The sequence below is a fragment of the Schizosaccharomyces pombe genome (assembly GCF_000002945.2).
Source record: "Schizosaccharomyces pombe strain 972h- genome assembly, chromosome: I".
NCBI lineage: Eukaryota > Fungi > Ascomycota > Schizosaccharomycetes > Schizosaccharomycetales > Schizosaccharomycetaceae > Schizosaccharomyces > Schizosaccharomyces pombe.
Genome location: NC_003424.3, coordinates 1,593,280 through 1,607,402, shown reverse-complemented (window position 1 = coordinate 1,607,402; position 14,123 = coordinate 1,593,280). Strand labels below are relative to the sequence as shown.

General features: G+C 36.2%; 7 protein-coding genes, 13 long non-coding RNA genes and 1 other non-coding gene across 21 annotated transcripts; 13 read left to right on the top strand and 8 right to left on the bottom strand.

Annotated features, from left to right (window-relative positions):
• Positions 1-253: 253 nt before the first annotated feature.
• ppk9 (serine/threonine protein kinase Ppk9) lies at positions 254-2,330 on the top strand. The gene is made up of 2 exons (NM_001018836.3): positions 254-428; positions 600-2,330. Exons 1-2 carry the CDS (start codon positions 314-316, stop codon positions 2,081-2,083), a joined length of 1,599 nt encoding a protein of 532 aa, NP_593404.1. The 5' UTR covers positions 254-313; the 3' UTR covers positions 2,084-2,330.
• SPOM_SPNCRNA.2717 lies at positions 1,086-1,772 on the bottom strand. The gene has a single exon (NR_192085.1). It is a non-coding gene; the product is annotated as a non-coding RNA (long non-coding RNA).
• On the bottom strand, positions 2,287-3,401 carry erv25 (COPII-coated vesicle-associated protein Erv25). The gene is made up of 2 exons (NM_001018835.3): positions 3,007-3,401; positions 2,287-2,873 (listed from the first exon to the last, which is right to left on the bottom strand). The coding sequence occupies exons 1-2, from the start codon at positions 3,326-3,328 to the stop codon at positions 2,545-2,547; spliced, it is 651 nt and encodes a 216-aa protein (NP_593403.1). The 5' UTR covers positions 3,329-3,401; the 3' UTR covers positions 2,287-2,544.
• On the top strand, positions 2,424-2,895 carry SPOM_SPNCRNA.2716. The gene has a single exon (NR_192084.1). It is a non-coding gene; the product is annotated as a non-coding RNA (long non-coding RNA).
• On the top strand, positions 3,006-3,530 carry SPOM_SPNCRNA.2715. The gene has a single exon (NR_192083.1). It is a non-coding gene; the product is annotated as a non-coding RNA (long non-coding RNA).
• A 496-nt stretch (positions 3,531-4,026) lies between these two features.
• SPOM_SPATRNATHR.01 lies at positions 4,027-4,098 on the top strand. The gene has a single exon. It is a non-coding gene; the product is annotated as a tRNA-Thr (tRNA).
• A 344-nt stretch (positions 4,099-4,442) lies between these two features.
• slm3 (tRNA (5-methylaminomethyl-2-thiouridylate)-methyltransferase) lies at positions 4,443-5,991 on the top strand. The gene is made up of 3 exons (NM_001018834.3): positions 4,443-4,616; positions 4,661-4,722; positions 4,810-5,991. Exons 1-3 carry the CDS (start codon positions 4,517-4,519, stop codon positions 5,893-5,895), a joined length of 1,248 nt encoding a protein of 415 aa, NP_593402.1. The 5' UTR covers positions 4,443-4,516; the 3' UTR covers positions 5,896-5,991.
• On the bottom strand, positions 5,781-6,494 carry SPOM_SPNCRNA.746. The gene has a single exon (NR_151119.1). It is a non-coding gene; the product is annotated as a non-coding RNA (long non-coding RNA).
• On the top strand, positions 6,131-6,508 carry SPOM_SPNCRNA.2714. The gene has a single exon (NR_192082.1). It is a non-coding gene; the product is annotated as a non-coding RNA (long non-coding RNA).
• A 531-nt stretch (positions 6,509-7,039) lies between these two features.
• SPOM_SPAC23H4.05C (uncharacterized protein) lies at positions 7,040-8,072 on the bottom strand (the record flags this gene model as incomplete). Its single annotated transcript, NM_001018833.3, has 1 exon — positions 7,040-8,072. One exon carries the CDS (start codon positions 8,070-8,072, stop codon positions 7,779-7,781), a length of 294 nt encoding a protein of 97 aa, NP_593401.1. The 3' UTR covers positions 7,040-7,778.
• SPOM_SPNCRNA.2713 lies at positions 7,342-7,688 on the top strand. The gene has a single exon (NR_192081.1). It is a non-coding gene; the product is annotated as a non-coding RNA (long non-coding RNA).
• Positions 7,849-8,052, top strand: SPOM_SPNCRNA.2712. The gene has a single exon (NR_192080.1). It is a non-coding gene; the product is annotated as a non-coding RNA (long non-coding RNA).
• Positions 8,073-8,176: 104 nt separating the features above from the next.
• Positions 8,177-8,991, top strand: SPOM_SPNCRNA.2711. Its single transcript, NR_192079.1, has one exon. It is a non-coding gene; the product is annotated as a non-coding RNA (long non-coding RNA).
• Positions 8,209-9,918, bottom strand: SPOM_SPNCRNA.2710. Its single transcript, NR_192078.1, has one exon. It is a non-coding gene; the product is annotated as a non-coding RNA (long non-coding RNA).
• gln1 (glutamate-ammonia ligase Gln1) lies at positions 9,339-11,330 on the top strand. The gene has a single exon (NM_001018832.3). It carries the CDS (start codon positions 9,832-9,834, stop codon positions 10,909-10,911), a length of 1,080 nt encoding a protein of 359 aa, NP_593400.1. The 5' UTR covers positions 9,339-9,831; the 3' UTR covers positions 10,912-11,330.
• Positions 9,953-10,887, bottom strand: SPOM_SPNCRNA.2709. The gene has a single exon (NR_192077.1). It is a non-coding gene; the product is annotated as a non-coding RNA (long non-coding RNA).
• A 48-nt stretch (positions 11,331-11,378) lies between the features above and the next one.
• On the bottom strand, positions 11,379-12,229 carry srp102 (signal recognition particle receptor beta subunit Srp102). Its single transcript, NM_001018831.3, has 2 exons — positions 12,041-12,229; positions 11,379-11,992 (listed from the first exon to the last, which is right to left on the bottom strand). Exons 1-2 carry the CDS (start codon positions 12,206-12,208, stop codon positions 11,477-11,479), a joined length of 684 nt encoding a protein of 227 aa, NP_593399.1. The 5' UTR covers positions 12,209-12,229; the 3' UTR covers positions 11,379-11,476.
• Positions 11,697-12,106, top strand: SPOM_SPNCRNA.2708. The gene has a single exon (NR_192076.1). It is a non-coding gene; the product is annotated as a non-coding RNA (long non-coding RNA).
• Positions 12,212-12,605, top strand: SPOM_SPNCRNA.2707. The gene has a single exon (NR_192075.1). It is a non-coding gene; the product is annotated as a non-coding RNA (long non-coding RNA).
• Positions 12,343-12,670, bottom strand: SPOM_SPNCRNA.2706. The gene has a single exon (NR_192074.1). It is a non-coding gene; the product is annotated as a non-coding RNA (long non-coding RNA).
• Positions 12,671-12,863: 193 nt separating this feature from the next.
• On the top strand, positions 12,864-14,101 carry iwr1 (RNA polymerase II nuclear import protein Iwr1). The gene is made up of 4 exons (NM_001018830.3): positions 12,864-13,009; positions 13,063-13,131; positions 13,221-13,533; positions 13,623-14,101. Exons 1-4 carry the CDS (start codon positions 12,949-12,951, stop codon positions 14,011-14,013), a joined length of 834 nt encoding a protein of 277 aa, NP_593398.1. The 5' UTR covers positions 12,864-12,948; the 3' UTR covers positions 14,014-14,101.
• The last annotated feature ends 22 nt before the right edge of the window (positions 14,102-14,123 follow it).

The window sequence follows — 14,123 nt, the reverse complement described above, 5'->3', positions numbered from 1 at the left end:
CTGATAACCCATAGACCGCGTACCTTAATTAAATAAAGTGCAGATTGGTTGCTCGTATCGAACGCTAGCGTTGTCTGCAATGTCGCCGTGGAGATGTTTACCAAAAGATAGCACGTTACGCCATATAATCTTATTACAAGGTTGCTTTGAATCACACTACTTTGCCTCGTGCACCTTTTTTATCGCTAACAAATTAGCATCAGATGCGCGGATCATGTTTAAGTCGGACGGTATGCAGCAACATGCACATGCTAACCACCTATATACACGAATAACGAATTTCATCCTATAAAGTCAGCTGGCTCGACTTGCTATGCAAACCCCTTCTTCTGCATCGGCAGAGTCTGAAAAGGATTCAGGAAACACCTATGTTGGGCCTTGGCTTTTGGGAAGGACTTTGGGACAAGGAAACTTGGCCAAAGTGAAATGTAAGTACATGAGGTGAAATTTAGTTGACTTTGTCTTGTAGGGGCTTGTTAATAAGATAGAGTAGACTACTTATAGACAGTAGAGATAGACTACTTAGGTGTCATGGTTATCTTGCGCATCGATCGTCTTTGATTTTGTTTTTGGCAATTGTACGATGGCTAACAGTGTAGTGGGCAAGCATTTTCAAACAAATGAAAAGGTCGCATTGAAAATGGTTTACAATGATGAATTGGAAGATAAAGATACGTGGAAGCGTTTACAAAGAGAAGTGACAATCTTAAGGCAATTGCACCATCCAAACATTATCACCCTATACCAGGTGTTTCGGGTTCCCAAGTACACAGTGCTCGCACTAGAGTATATGGATACTGATTTGCACAGTATGGTGGTTAAGCATAATCGACTGGATGAATGTACCACTCGCAAGATTTTTCGACAAATTGTCCATGCCATCGATTATTGTCATCTTCATCGTGTTGCTCACCGAGATTTGAAGTTGGAAAACATTTTACTTAATAAAGATCTGGTTGTCAAGCTCACGGATTTTGGCCTTTCCAATTTTATGCTTGATGGTTCCTTTCTGAGTACCTCTTGCGGTACTCCCCATTATGCTGCTCCTGAGGTTATTCAAGGCCGTTATTATGATGGTTGTGATGTAGATGTATGGGGTTGCGGAATCTTATTGTATTTGATGCTCGTCGGCGAGTTTCCCTTTGAGGATGTAACCATCTCCAATGTATTAAGTCGCGTTTGTAAAGGAATCTACACCATTCCTAGTTTTGTATCTTCTTCAGCCTCAGATCTCATTCGTCAAATGTTAATGGTGCTTCCTACTTCACGAATCAAAGTTGCAGAAATAATGCAACATCCTTGGTTTATCGCTGATCTTCCCACGCATTCCCGTTTACCTTCCCGTACTTCATCCTTTTCTTCCAAGCATCGATCTGTCACCTTTTCTCCTCCAGATCTTGCTATTCTTTTCGACCCTTCCATAACTTCGCCTTCCAGTAGTGTAGGTCAAATTCCTCAGCCCACAGATCACTCAGCCCTATCCCCGTCAAAACCAATGTCCATTTCAGGTACTGAATCTCCTAATCCAGATCCCGCATCTTTATGTTATTCGTCGTATGAGGACTTGTATTCGGCTACTTCGTGGCATTCTGACATGGCAGAATCATCCGGATTTTTAGATCCTACTGATATTCCACCAATTCCTTCTAACGTTGAAACTTTACGCTCTTCTCTTCCACAGAGACATGCTTCATTCATGAATAAGGTCTACAACCATCCATTATCCCGACCTCCCGCCCCCAACCGACTTCGTTCTTTACGCTGGCATTATGGGATTCAAACTGCCAAAAATCCAATTGAAGTATTGAGAAAGCTATGTGAGGCTTTACTTGAGTTAGGAGCTCGGTTTCGGCCCTGTGATGAGGAATCTTTTCTAAAGGAAAATAAGTATAAAGTGTTTTCATGCATTACATGTCATAATTCTCCTGTTTATCTGGTTATTGAATTATTCTCTATTGGACCATCTGCTAGCGTGATTGATATCCGCTTTTCTAGTAGTGATGATTCTATAAAGTACACTTCATCTTACAGTCCAATGCCATTTTTAGAAGTTGTCAAACAATTGATCCTTAAAATTGCATAAGGTCAGTCGCGTAACTCAACCTAATTCCCTTTTTTATCCTTTTTTTTTCTTTTACGATTTTTTTTGTTGTAAAGCTTTTGTTTTCAATATTGTTTGCATTTACTAATATTGTGAAACTAAGTTGAATTTTGATATTTTTGTTACGACTTTCTCATTTAGTTTCAATTAGAATTCACAGTTGTTACATTTCCCTTTTGTTTTTTGAATTTGTTAGTTATTTCACAAACAATGAAGATAAACAGTTGTAATATTACAACAGAATTATGCTAATGTAATTTACTACAATCTTTTATTTTTATTCATGAAGTTAAAGAGTGAAGTAGTGTATATGCATTAAATGTGAATGTTTGTCCATACTCACAGTAATTCCTAGTACGGAATATAAAAGCAACCAATTAATTTTTGGAAATTGTGGAAGTGCCAAGTATGCCGTATACGTATATTTATTGTTCATGTGAAATTTAAGGGATAAGATGCTTCCTTTGGAAAAATGAACGTAAATAGAGGATTTGCCATATAACAAGAACAAATAATGAGATAAAAGTAAGATATGCAAAATTCTTGACACGCTCATTAGTACTTTCATTAGTGTTTCTGAATCTAGCTTCGCGAGCTTGCAAATAGTAAATTTTTCCTTTGATTTCTTCAATGAAGTCTCTTGCACGACGGATATCAGCTTCTACAGGTTCCAAGTTGTTTGCTTTTTGCAATGAAGAATAATCATCGGCGTCAGCGCCTACAGTAAACTCAAGTTTGACGGATCGCTTTTTATGTTCAGACTCTATAGCACCTACATTTAAATGTCAGTCAGAAAGCTAAACTCATAAAGGATTTCTTTTTCAAAGAAAGAAAGGGATCTAAACAACGTAAACAAATCAAAATAGCCGTTGAAGTAAATACGACTTTTAGATATAGTACCATACCTGGTGTCAAAGTATTTAGGAAGCAAATATCGAGCATAGCAGAAGCATCAACGTCAAAGGCAACACTCTTCTCGCCTAAGACATTTTGAATACTGCTATGAGTGTTGCCAGATGAATCAGTTATCATCATACTCAAGGTTTGTCCATCTCCCATATTACCAGTAGTTTTCAGATTAACAATTACAAGGTTCTTTTCTCCTACGTATTCACGAAGACAGAAAGGCTCTGGATTGGTTTTGGCAGGAATATCAAAGTTTAAAGCATGGACAACAGTCAATAATGCTAGCATAAAGAACAACGAAGATTTCAAAGAAACCATCATTTTGAAATAACTCCAAATGTTTGGGATACGATATGAACGACGTAATAACCACCACTGCTGTATACAGGTTGGCAAAAGAAAGAAATCTTGCCTGTTCTAGTTAAATGATGGTAAACCGAATGCCAAGGGGGAGTGTGCGCTGCGTCTCATTAACTTTCCTTACAGCTACAATGCAACAAAAAATACAAAAATAAGAATTCTGAGATACTTCCTTACGAATCAACTTTTATTAGTGTAAGAAATAACTCAATTTTTTTTTGCGGATCTCTTATAGCCTTAAAAAATGAGTAAGGGGCGTTGAAGGGTTTCATTTAGCAATGTAAACATAAGATAGCCATCGATATCACTAGCAAAAAGTGATAGGTTATAAAGCAAGAAAATGAATAAAAGAATGGATTTAGTTAATTTCTATACTAGTATTATGAGAAAATTAGCTTTTTCATTTTCTAATGATTATTTAATGAAAAAAAACTTACTAAAGTGATGCAAAAAATTATGTTTTGAATGCGGATAATCAACTTGAACCAAATCTTGAAAAACCATCAATTTTAAATTCAATAGCTAACGGAGTTAATTAATCATATAACTTTCAAATTTCTTTAGTAACTTTTAACTGATACGTATTCATTTACTAATAAATTTAAAATAAATTCTCAATTGTTCAGTTATATATTACAAAGACAAACGGACAACCACAAGCTCTTGTAGCTCAGTGGTAGAGCGCTTGCCTAGTAAGCAAGAGGCCCAGTGTTCAAGTCACTGCTGGAGCATAGTTTTTGTAAATCCTTAAAATTACTTTTTACTTAGTAGAAAAAGAGCGGCAGATTATTAAAATTTTTTTCAAATTGAACATATTATGGTTCATAGAAAATAAATGTCTATAAGTTGTCACGTCACTAAGAAGTGAACGTGTAGTTGTTAAGATTTTATAACTCATTAATTTCATAGTATATTAATGCCAAAGATTCTAAAAAATTTATAAACATCTATCGGATACTTAAGAATAATCCTGGATTCATGAAATTTGCATTTTGAGTTGTAGCACTATTAGGAGTATACTGACTGTTCTCGTAAATTCATCACCCATAGCGAACATAGCTACACTTTTCCCCCTATGTTGCGCTAGAAAGGTTTTTTTTGGTTTGGTAAATTGTTACATGTGGGTAGTTAAAATCTGATAAATCATATATGAGGGTTTCACTTTTTCTACAAAAGCAAATCATAGAATGCTCAAAGGCGTTTCAACCTCATTCTACACGTTTACAATGGCCCAAATCGCAGGATAAAGGTTCGTTTATTTTTTAAGCTAAAATGTCTAATAATGTTTTTAAGTATTTGTAGCTATGTCGGGAGGCGTGGACTCTAGTTTTTCGGCGTATTTACTAAAAAGTCAGGTAATTCGCAATTCTTTAAATTGACTCTAAAAGAGAAATGCTTTGATGTGAAAGATTTTTGAAACTTATTACTAAACTTTGGTTTAGGGATATAATGTGGAAGGTGTTTTTATGCGTAATTGGTTAGATGAGGACTCCGCGCCTTCTGGTTGCCCTGCTGAAAGAGATTGGGCAACAGTCCAAAAGGTTTGTAAGAAGCTCAATATATCGTGTAGACGGTTTAATTTCGAAAAAGAGTATTGGAATCTCGTATTTGAGCCTAGTCTAGATCTGTATGAAAATGGATTAACTCCCAACCCAGATGTATCTTGTAACCGACAGGTAAAATTTGGAGCGTTGTTCGACGCATTGAAAAAACATTGTGAAAATAATGTCAAGGGTGACTGGTGGCTGGCTTCTGGTCATTATGCAAAATCGGTTGTTAATATTGAGACCAACGAATCCCACATGTGTATTCCGACTGACAAGCGTAAAGATCAGACTTTATTTTTATGCACAATCCGCAAAGAAGCTTTAGAAAAAACCATTTTTCCTCTACATAATTGGACGAAAGAGAACGTGAAAAAGCAAGCAAGTTCTGCAGGCTTCAAAGAAATTGCTGAAAAGCAAGAAAGTCAAGGACTCTGTTTTGTTTCGCCAAATGTAGGGAGAAAATTCAGAAAATTCCTTCAGAGATATTTGAATTTTTCTGATAGGCCGATAAAAGTCATTGCAGGAAAAAATGTCGTTGGAGAGTTTTCAGGAAATCATGGAATATGGAGCCTTACTGTTGGTGAACGCTGTGGACTGAGTTTACCACAAGCTCAATCTGAATACTTTGGGAGATGGTATGTATGGAAAAAGGATATTAAAAATAATGCACTGTACATATGCCGTGGAACGAATAATGAACTATTAATGAGTAAATGCATTTATTTAAAAGATTGGAAGTGGTGTGGTACTAAGTTACAAAACCTTGAAAAAAGTGCTCTTTCATGTTTTGTAAGGGTACGCCATCAACAGCCATTACAACCAGCTAAGGTGACTTGGAGGAACCCTGAAAGTGTTAAAATACATTTTCAAGATAAACAACGAGCCGTTACTCCTGGTCAAGTCATTGCCGTGTATGTAAACGATGTTTGCTTGGGTGGAGGGATGGTTGATACTGTAGAACCTGAAAAAGATTTTGATTGATGAGTGTTTTATTAAAATAAACGACCAGCTAGTTATTCAAAAAAAAAAATTCTAGAGGATAGAAATAAAATGAAAAGAAGTTTTTTTATTAATGTGAGTAAGAATCTTTGGTATGTGATTTACTGAAAAATAATTATTACAGTTGGACTTGATTTGCTTCAAACAGATTATGCTTATACCTTCACTTTTTCACTATTTACCAAAAAATGACAAATAAGGTGTTAATAGTGTTAGTTCTAACCATTTATATGTACGCCCATTCCAGTAATTGAGAATTAGGAAGTATGTTATGGTGGTAAACTGGTGCTGCAGTTTGTTTTTCTGAGAAGTAGAGGTTTTCGAAAATCCGATTTTAAAAGGGGTTGATAAGTTCGATTATCTTCAAATTACAAACCGATTACAATGCAAATCACGTTTACAGTGCGAATCATAACCAAACTCCTTAACCCCACATATCGTCGTAGTTTGTTCTTACTAAGAATGGTACTATATTCAAACCGCAATTTATCTGGTACACTTGAATAATTTTATACTCGGAAAAAAACTTTTTGCTATAACGATATCTGATAAAAGTAGCTAATAAAAAGCTAGGATCCTTTTGAATGGGACAATAAACCAAGCATGTTATCAATTTGTTTCCTACATGAAGTGCCACGTTGCACTTTGTTAAGAGCTTTAATAAATGTATAAAATAGATAGATACATACAGCGTATTCTATAAAAGCTAATTGATTTAAATTTGCAAAAGCACTCAAATTTCTATTGTTTTTGAAAAAAGAACATTCATTTTATAGGTCTAGAAGATATAGTTTAAAACATACCAATGTAAAGTGATAGTATAGAGGAGTTTACTTTGTCAATAGTAAAGCATGCACTACTGTGGTTACTGCTAGAAACGAGCATGCACCAAAAAATTTTTAGATACATTACCAATTTTTTTGGCAAATTCTAATCGTCTATTAAAGAAATTCTCGATTTTTTTGTGTTTTTTGAAGGTTGCGACTATGGGGCCATTGTTTATTGTTTATTGAATAGTGAAAGATAACAACAGAATCAGACTATCTTATAATGAAGTTAGTGCTACAAATCGTTATGTTTAATTTTTTTTCGCTTGCTTGCGTGGAAGCTGCTAAAATTAAAAGGTAGGACCGCCCCCACTGAAGCTACTCTATCCCACATATCGCATTGATGTAGTTAATCTGTAGTTCGTTATACCGTAGATTATGCCCCCACACAGTACTGATATTGGTACATGCTAGTTGATGAGATCTAAGGAGCTCAGAGTGAAGCTAAACCAAGTGGGGGAGTGTGCGATTTTGAACTAAAGGTGATTTTGATTTTACGATGTTTGGATAATTTGTCAGCTTAACCCCCCAAAAAAATATTCGTTTATAGTAAATACCAGTAAAAAAGGTATAATAGTAAACTGTTTCATTACGTGACAGCAATCATAGCAATCATGGAGCAAGAAATCAAAGTGGTTTAAGAATTTTAATCAATTTTTGAAATGTAAACATCCGGAAAACGCATAGGAGAAGAAGTACTTGAACAAACCTGTTTAACCATCCTATCCTTTTACCAAGTTCTTACCGTGGAGCTCTCATGGAACAAAAAGACTGATGGAGGACGGTAGTGAAAAAAGTACCAAACGACGACGCCGAAGTAGCGATTCTTGGTGGGTTTCATTTCCTCGCCTTGTCGTAAGTATCAACTGAATGGAAGAAATTTGTGCGAATATTTTCGCCTGAATCAGAGTCGTTTAGCCCAAATAGTTGTATTTATAGTCGTAGTCGTAGTTTATGACACCCTGGTAAAATAAAAGGAAATTTTTGGATTAACATGTTTCATTGGAAATTGATGTTATTTGATTTGCGCGCTCTAGTTTATCCGGTGTTGCAAAAATTTCGCTTCCATTCTGTCGGGTTTATTATAAAGAAGGGCATCGCATGTTGCTTATGCATTGTATCGTAGTGTAACGAATTGCTTTCAGGTTTACCCCCAAAGCCGCCTCCACGGGAACGCCCCACGGCAAAACCGCAATCGATGGGGCATGGTGTCATGCCATCCAAGTGGGAAAACAAGGGAGCGCACAATGGAGTCCGAGATGTCAAGAGGCAAGCAAGAGAGGGAAAACAGATGAATATGATATTCATGCGGCCCAGTCCATGGAGAAGCATATAGCATTTTATTTTCTATTTTTTTTTTTTTTTTTTTTTACTTTATTTTTATTATATTTCTGTTTTTTTTTTCTTTAAATCTATTTATTTACTTTTTTTTTGCGCGCAACTGAAATTAGCTTGTAAAATAAATTTGCAAAGATCCATGCGATTTATCAGCAATCTTTTCGTTTCTATCCATCGTTTGACTATATGAATGCATTAACAATATCTCAGCGACCCTATCGCTCTTCTCTATTTTGTTGCGCTACTCTTTGTTTTCATTCTACAGTTTTTGTTAACCTCGTTCTTATTGCTAACCTCACTCATATTGACTGTGTTAAGACATGCCCTTGATGGAACTTGTCGTGCCCTGGTATTGTTACTTCAATGTTAGTCTAGTCAACAGCTGGCAACACATAGCTTCATTGAATCCTGATAAGAAGCCCCTCCTCATCTAAAAAAAAAAAAATTAAAATTAAAACACGCTGAATAGTCAGCGTCTAGCTTTCCTATCCACTATTATCATCGTCGCATACGTCCACACTTGGTTGGGGTATCTAGAATACCAACGAAGAACTGCCTACCTAGAGATAAAGCAACCCAACCTAATTACCTACTTAGTAGCAAAAGTAAATTTAGACTATCACACATTTGAGATAAACTGATTATTTACAATGACACCTTGTTAATTTTAATTACACAACATGCAATCGTAGTAATAGCAATGTATATCTTCAAGGCAACTCGTTATGAAGCTTCATTTCTTTAAACTGATATCCTCGTTCTCTATATCTCTCTCTCTTTCTGTGTGTGTGTGTGTGTGTATCAACTCTCCCTTTGCTTTGCTCATACATGCAAGCGAACACATGAGCACCCATCATACCCAGCCTGCTCTCTCTCTCGCTCTTTACGCGCTCCGAAAATCTCCGTAATTGCAGCAACGATGACTTGCGGTGTCCAGCTTTTCCGGGTTAATTCATGATAAAAAAATGGAAAAAAGGCGATCCCTGGCACTATCTTTAGGCGCCTTTTCCGCCAATCATTCTAGATAAATTATCTTCCATATCATTCATTCGCTCCATGATTGGCCCATACTTCCAATCATCTGTGATATCTTGCATTCTGGACAAGAACCCCCCAATCAAATGCTGCCCATCTATTGCAACCCTTACCCCAAACTCTTTATCTACGCCGGTTTCCTCGTTAACGGAGTGTTGGAGGACGAGGTGCAATTAACCGGTCGTGGTATATAAAGTGAAGGCGCGAGTCACCTTACTCTTCTCCAAATAACATTTTCGAAGCCAAAAAAAAATTTCCACCCTTTTTTGTTTCGTTTCGTTTCGTTTGTTCGGCTTTCTTTCTTCTAGATTTGTAAAGAAAGATTTGATTGTGTAAAACGAAAAAAACGCTGTTATATATTTGCTTTTACTAGTAACATATATAATTCACGCTCCTACACATATTTTATTTTATACATATAAATTTTTTTTGGGGGGTTTTCTTCTTCTCTACACGGTAATTTAGATTAAACTCGGTATAATTGTTGCCTTGGTTTAAAGTTACTTTTTTTTTATTCTTCATTAATATACTTCGTTCGATATCCTTATCTCGGTTTTTCGATCGTTGACAAATTTTGTTAATCCTGGTTTACAGTAATCGATCTATTGTTTTGTAACGGGGTTTTCTTCTGTTGCTAGTTTTCAAATTTCCGTTCTCTAGACTTTCGTTTTTTTTTATCTTTTGTTTTTCTACCTTTTTTTTCCCTTTTACTTTCAATATGTCTCAATACGACGTTGAACCTCTTCTCTCCAAGGCTGCTATTTTAAACAAGTATGCCGATCTTCCTCAAAATGGTAAGGTTATGGCTGAGTACATCTGGATCGATGGTTTCAACCATCTTCGTAGCAAGACCATGACTCTCGATGCCAAGCCTTCCTCTATTGACCAATTGCGCGTTTGGAACTTTGACGGCTCTTCCACCGGTCAGGCCCCCGGCAACAATTCTGACACTCTTTTGAAGCCTGTTGCCATGTACAATGATCCCTTCCGTCGCGGTGACAACATTCTCGTTCTCGCTGCTTGCTACACCGCTGATGGCTCTCCCAACGGCTTCAACCATCGTGACGCTTGCGCCAAGTTGTTGGAGAAGCACGCTGACAAAGAAACTTGGTTTGGTATTGAACAAGAATATACCATGTTGGACTACTATGACCGTCCCTTTGGCTGGCCTAAGGGTGGTTTCCCTGGTCCTCAAGGTCCTTTCTACTGCGGTGTTGGTACTGGCCGCGTCTTTGCTCGTGACATCGTTGAGGCCCATTACAAGGCTTGTCTTTACGCTGGTATCAACATTTCCGGTATCAATGCTGAGGTTATGCCTTCCCAATGGGAATACCAAGTCGGCCCTTGCGCTGGTATTGAAATGGGTGACCAACTCTGGATGTCTCGTTTCCTTCTTCACCGCATTGCCGAAGATTTTGGTGTCAAAATCTCCTTCCACCCCAAGCCAATTTTGGGTGACTGGAATGGTGCTGGTTGCCACACTAACGTTTCTACTAAGGACACTCGTGCTGAAGGTGGTATAAAAGCTATTGAGTCTTATCTCGAGAAGTTTGCCAAACGCCATAAGGAGCACATTGCTGTTTATGGTGACGACAACGACTTGCGTCTTACCGGTCGTCATGAAACTGGTTCAATCGATAAGTTCACTTATGGTGTTGCCGATCGTGGTGCATCCGTTCGTATCCCCCGTTCTGTCGCCATGAATGGTTGCGGCTACTTTGAGGATCGTCGTCCTGCTTCTTCCATCGATCCTTACCTCGTCACTGGTATCATCACTGAGACCATGTTTGAGCATTAGACAATTTTCCCTCATAATTTAACGTGCAGGTCACGTCGACCACCCAGTTATTAACCATTTTGAAATATGTGTTTAAGTTTTTATAATATCACGTTTTTGTTTGTAGGACTTAATGAGTTTGTTGTGTAGTAATTTTGTTTATCAGCTTCACTTTTTTGTGATGTTTATCTTTTTTTAGAATATTTCATATGATGCATTCGTTGCAGTCATTTTTTTAAAGTATCACCATTTATCAACTGAGCTTGTTGCTCACCTTCTTATAATGATCAAGAGTGTTTTCATTGCGTATGTGAGGCTTTGATACAACCTTGGATTGTTCTTTTCTTGATATTCTTATACTAATATTAATGTTTCTCTTGTTTTTTTTTACCCAAGCTGTCCCTAAGTACAAGTACTTTACGAATCAGTTTGTCAACAACCCTGTTAATTTTTTTAAGTATTTTACAGTATTCACACAAGATTACGAATTTTTGAAATAAAACGATAGCTTATTCTAGACATGCAAAAATATATCTTTTTTGGTTGGTTACTTGTAAATTATCAATTGTGAATAATTAATGCATCTTTATTGTAAAGCTGATTCCATCCATGAAATCCATTCTTCAATGTTCGACATTTTTGCAACGCTGCCAGGAAGGAATTTAAGATCAGTATCTTCAATCTGATCTGCAACTGATTCCCAATCGACATCTTCAGAGACTATAGATTCGAGTTGAAGATTTTTCTCTTCCAAAATATTGTGCAGTTCAGCTTTTAACAATTGTTGAATTTTTTCCGCAGGTTGAGCAGTAAAAAGATCAAATTTATTACAGGCAATTAATAGATGAGGGACATGATGCTTGCGACATTTTAAAATTGTGTCAAACAACATCAATCCAACCTCGTGCACATCCCTGTCAATTGTAGCACTGTTGAGAACGAAAACTACAGCTTTTACATTATAATTTCCAGAGAATTTAGTAGTAATCCAACGTTTGGCCCTGGGATGCCCTGGAAGATCTACTAACCAAGCACCATATTTCCACACAGCTTCATTAGGTTCAATGCTAGGAACTGTAGTTTTCTTTTCTTTATAAATTAGCTATATAACAGTTAATAAGTATTCAAAGATTGTATATTATTGTTATACCTCACAAAACAAAGACGTTTTTCCAGAATCGCTAGGTCCAATTAAAAACACTGCTGGTAACTTCTTTTGAATTGTCTTTCTAGTAAAAAAAATTCCTAGGGTAGATATAATAGCTCCTATAATTATTGTAGCTACAATAATTTTAAAAGCTTGAGAAGTTCCATCCATATGCTGTTGTTGGTACCAGTTGGGTGTGTAGAAGATATATGTCAAATGTTACAAAGACCTCATTTTCATACGATCGTTGATTAAGATATATTTTTCAGAAGAGAGAAATAAATGTGAAAAAAAAAAAAAAAAAAAAAAGCATCCAAACTAGTTCTCGAAGTTTTGTTTAAAAAAGACAATTCTCGTACAGATTGCAGCAGTAGAGATTGACTGTACCCTCTTTTGAATTTAATTAAAACAATACAAAATACATTTTTCCTGAATGTATTACATGAGATAATTGCTTGATTAGACCAATCTTTGTTAATCGTCAAAGTATACATTTATATCATCGGTTCTTTTGAGTGGAATTAATTGTTGTGGGGCATCTTTAAGTTGTGAATTTGTGTAATTAGACTTATTGAATATTTTTGCTTCATTGTTTGCTCAACATTATTTATTATAGAAAAGTTCTTTTTGTTAAGTGATGACAATGATATAAATAATGAACTTCACGATTTTTTATTTTAAAATAATAAAACTATAGAATATTTTACATTTTGAAAGATAAGATTGCGTTGTTGTAATACTACTTCAATCCAAGTTATACTGAAGTTGCTGTCTTTCAGTCGAAGAGCTACTTTTATATCTACCTTTTTTACATTGCAGACTTGCCATCCCCCAACCGTAGATTTTGCTGGTTATATTAATTCCTTTTTTAAAGAGTCGTCTAACTCTCGTTATTAAATTGTGATACGAAGATGCCTCTTCCAGTACTTCGAGTTAAGCGTAAAGCTTCAGAAGATCCTGTTAACGCCCTATGTACGACCAAGCTTCTAAGTAAACTTTCTTTATCTAACTCCTTAATAATTTAGATTTGGAACTTGGAAACAATCCAAATTCTGTTTCAAGTACGAAAAGAAGGAAATTCGCCGGACGATATTGTATGCTACTTCTTGAGCTTTTGTGTTGGAATATTACACAAGGACTAATCATTTGAAAAACACAATTACCTTTTATTGACAGTTTCTAGATTTTAAACTATCACAAACGCTGAAGCAAGATGATCGGTATATTCAGATAAATGATGAATCTTCGGAACCCACTCATGAAGACGTTCGAAATATCCACAGTCATACAAAAATATCATCTCTAAAAAAGAACAATTACGGAATCCCTGTCGTCCAAACTTCTGAAGACGTTGTGAAAGCACCTACGCACATGGACTTGGGATCCCGTGAAAATACAAAAGGTATTCTTTCTTTCTCATCCCCACGCTATACAATTCAGAATTTACCTTCTACTCAAAGTAATAGAGTGTTCGACGCTATCCGTGTCGAACAAGGGTATGTCAACATCAAATAGAGTCAATTACTTAGTTCTGTTGTTATAAGAACTGGCTCTTGGCTTTTTTTACCTTAACTAACATTCATAGACATACTACGTATCATCCGCATCCTCAGCTAGATTCTATGATTCAAGAATATTTGTCAAATGGAGACCTTCCTCTTCAGCAATCTACGGAAGACTACGTATACGATATTTATGAAGCATCTAGCAAAGAACCAAACAAGCCAACGTTTGCTTATGGTGTAATTGATGCTTTGTCCATCCCAGACGCTTTTCGTTCTTCATTAGAACAGGAACTAGTCTCCGAGACAGTGGACTCTGATAAAGATGATCCATTACATGATGAAATTGATGAGGATTCAAACGCTGAAAGCTTCTATCAAAATAGCTATCCCGATGAAGACGAATGGCAAGATAGCAGTGAAAATGATGAATTTGCTTACTCCGATGATGCTGAGCAAGACTTTTATGATTAGATGTTTGCTACTTAAAAAAACGAACAAAATGGAAATCGGTTACAGTTTAATAGGTGAATGATATTATTTGGAGAAATTTATATCAGGAATTTAGTAAATTGTTCTATTGT

What these genes read in the sequence shown, in the direction of transcription:
- ppk9 (NM_001018836.3), top strand. Translation starts at nt 314, where the DNA reads ATGCAAACCCCTTCTTCTGCATCGGCAGAGTCTGAAAAGGATTCAGGA. An exon ending in AAACTTGGCCAAAGTGAAAT is followed by an intron (nt 429 to 599) that starts GTAAGTACATGA and finishes CTAACAGTGTAG; the next exon opens with TGGGCAAGCATTTTCAAACA.
- erv25 (NM_001018835.3), bottom strand. Translation starts at nt 3,328, where the DNA reads ATGATGGTTTCTTTGAAATCTTCGTTGTTCTTTATGCTAGCATTATTG. An exon ending in CCTAAATACTTTGACACCAG is followed by an intron (nt 2,874 to 3,006) that starts GTATGGTACTAT and finishes ATTTAAATGTAG; the next exon opens with GTGCTATAGAGTCTGAACAT.
- slm3 (NM_001018834.3), top strand. Translation starts at nt 4,517, where the DNA reads ATGAGGGTTTCACTTTTTCTACAAAAGCAAATCATAGAATGCTCAAAG. An exon ending in GCCCAAATCGCAGGATAAAG is followed by an intron (nt 4,617 to 4,660) that starts GTTCGTTTATTT and finishes AATGTTTTTAAG; the next exon opens with TATTTGTAGCTATGTCGGGA. An exon ending in CGTATTTACTAAAAAGTCAG is followed by an intron (nt 4,723 to 4,809) that starts GTAATTCGCAAT and finishes ACTTTGGTTTAG; the next exon opens with GGATATAATGTGGAAGGTGT.
- gln1 (NM_001018832.3), top strand. Translation starts at nt 9,832, where the DNA reads ATGTCTCAATACGACGTTGAACCTCTTCTCTCCAAGGCTGCTATTTTA.
- srp102 (NM_001018831.3), bottom strand. Translation starts at nt 12,208, where the DNA reads ATGGATGGAACTTCTCAAGCTTTTAAAATTATTGTAGCTACAATAATT. An exon ending in AAACGTCTTTGTTTTGTGAG is followed by an intron (nt 11,993 to 12,040) that starts GTATAACAATAA and finishes ACTGTTATATAG; the next exon opens with CTAATTTATAAAGAAAAGAA.
- iwr1 (NM_001018830.3), top strand. Translation starts at nt 12,949, where the DNA reads ATGCCTCTTCCAGTACTTCGAGTTAAGCGTAAAGCTTCAGAAGATCCT. An exon ending in GAAATTCGCCGGACGATATT is followed by an intron (nt 13,132 to 13,220) that starts GTATGCTACTTC and finishes GACAGTTTCTAG; the next exon opens with ATTTTAAACTATCACAAACG. An exon ending in GCTATCCGTGTCGAACAAGG is followed by an intron (nt 13,534 to 13,622) that starts GTATGTCAACAT and finishes TAACATTCATAG; the next exon opens with ACATACTACGTATCATCCGC.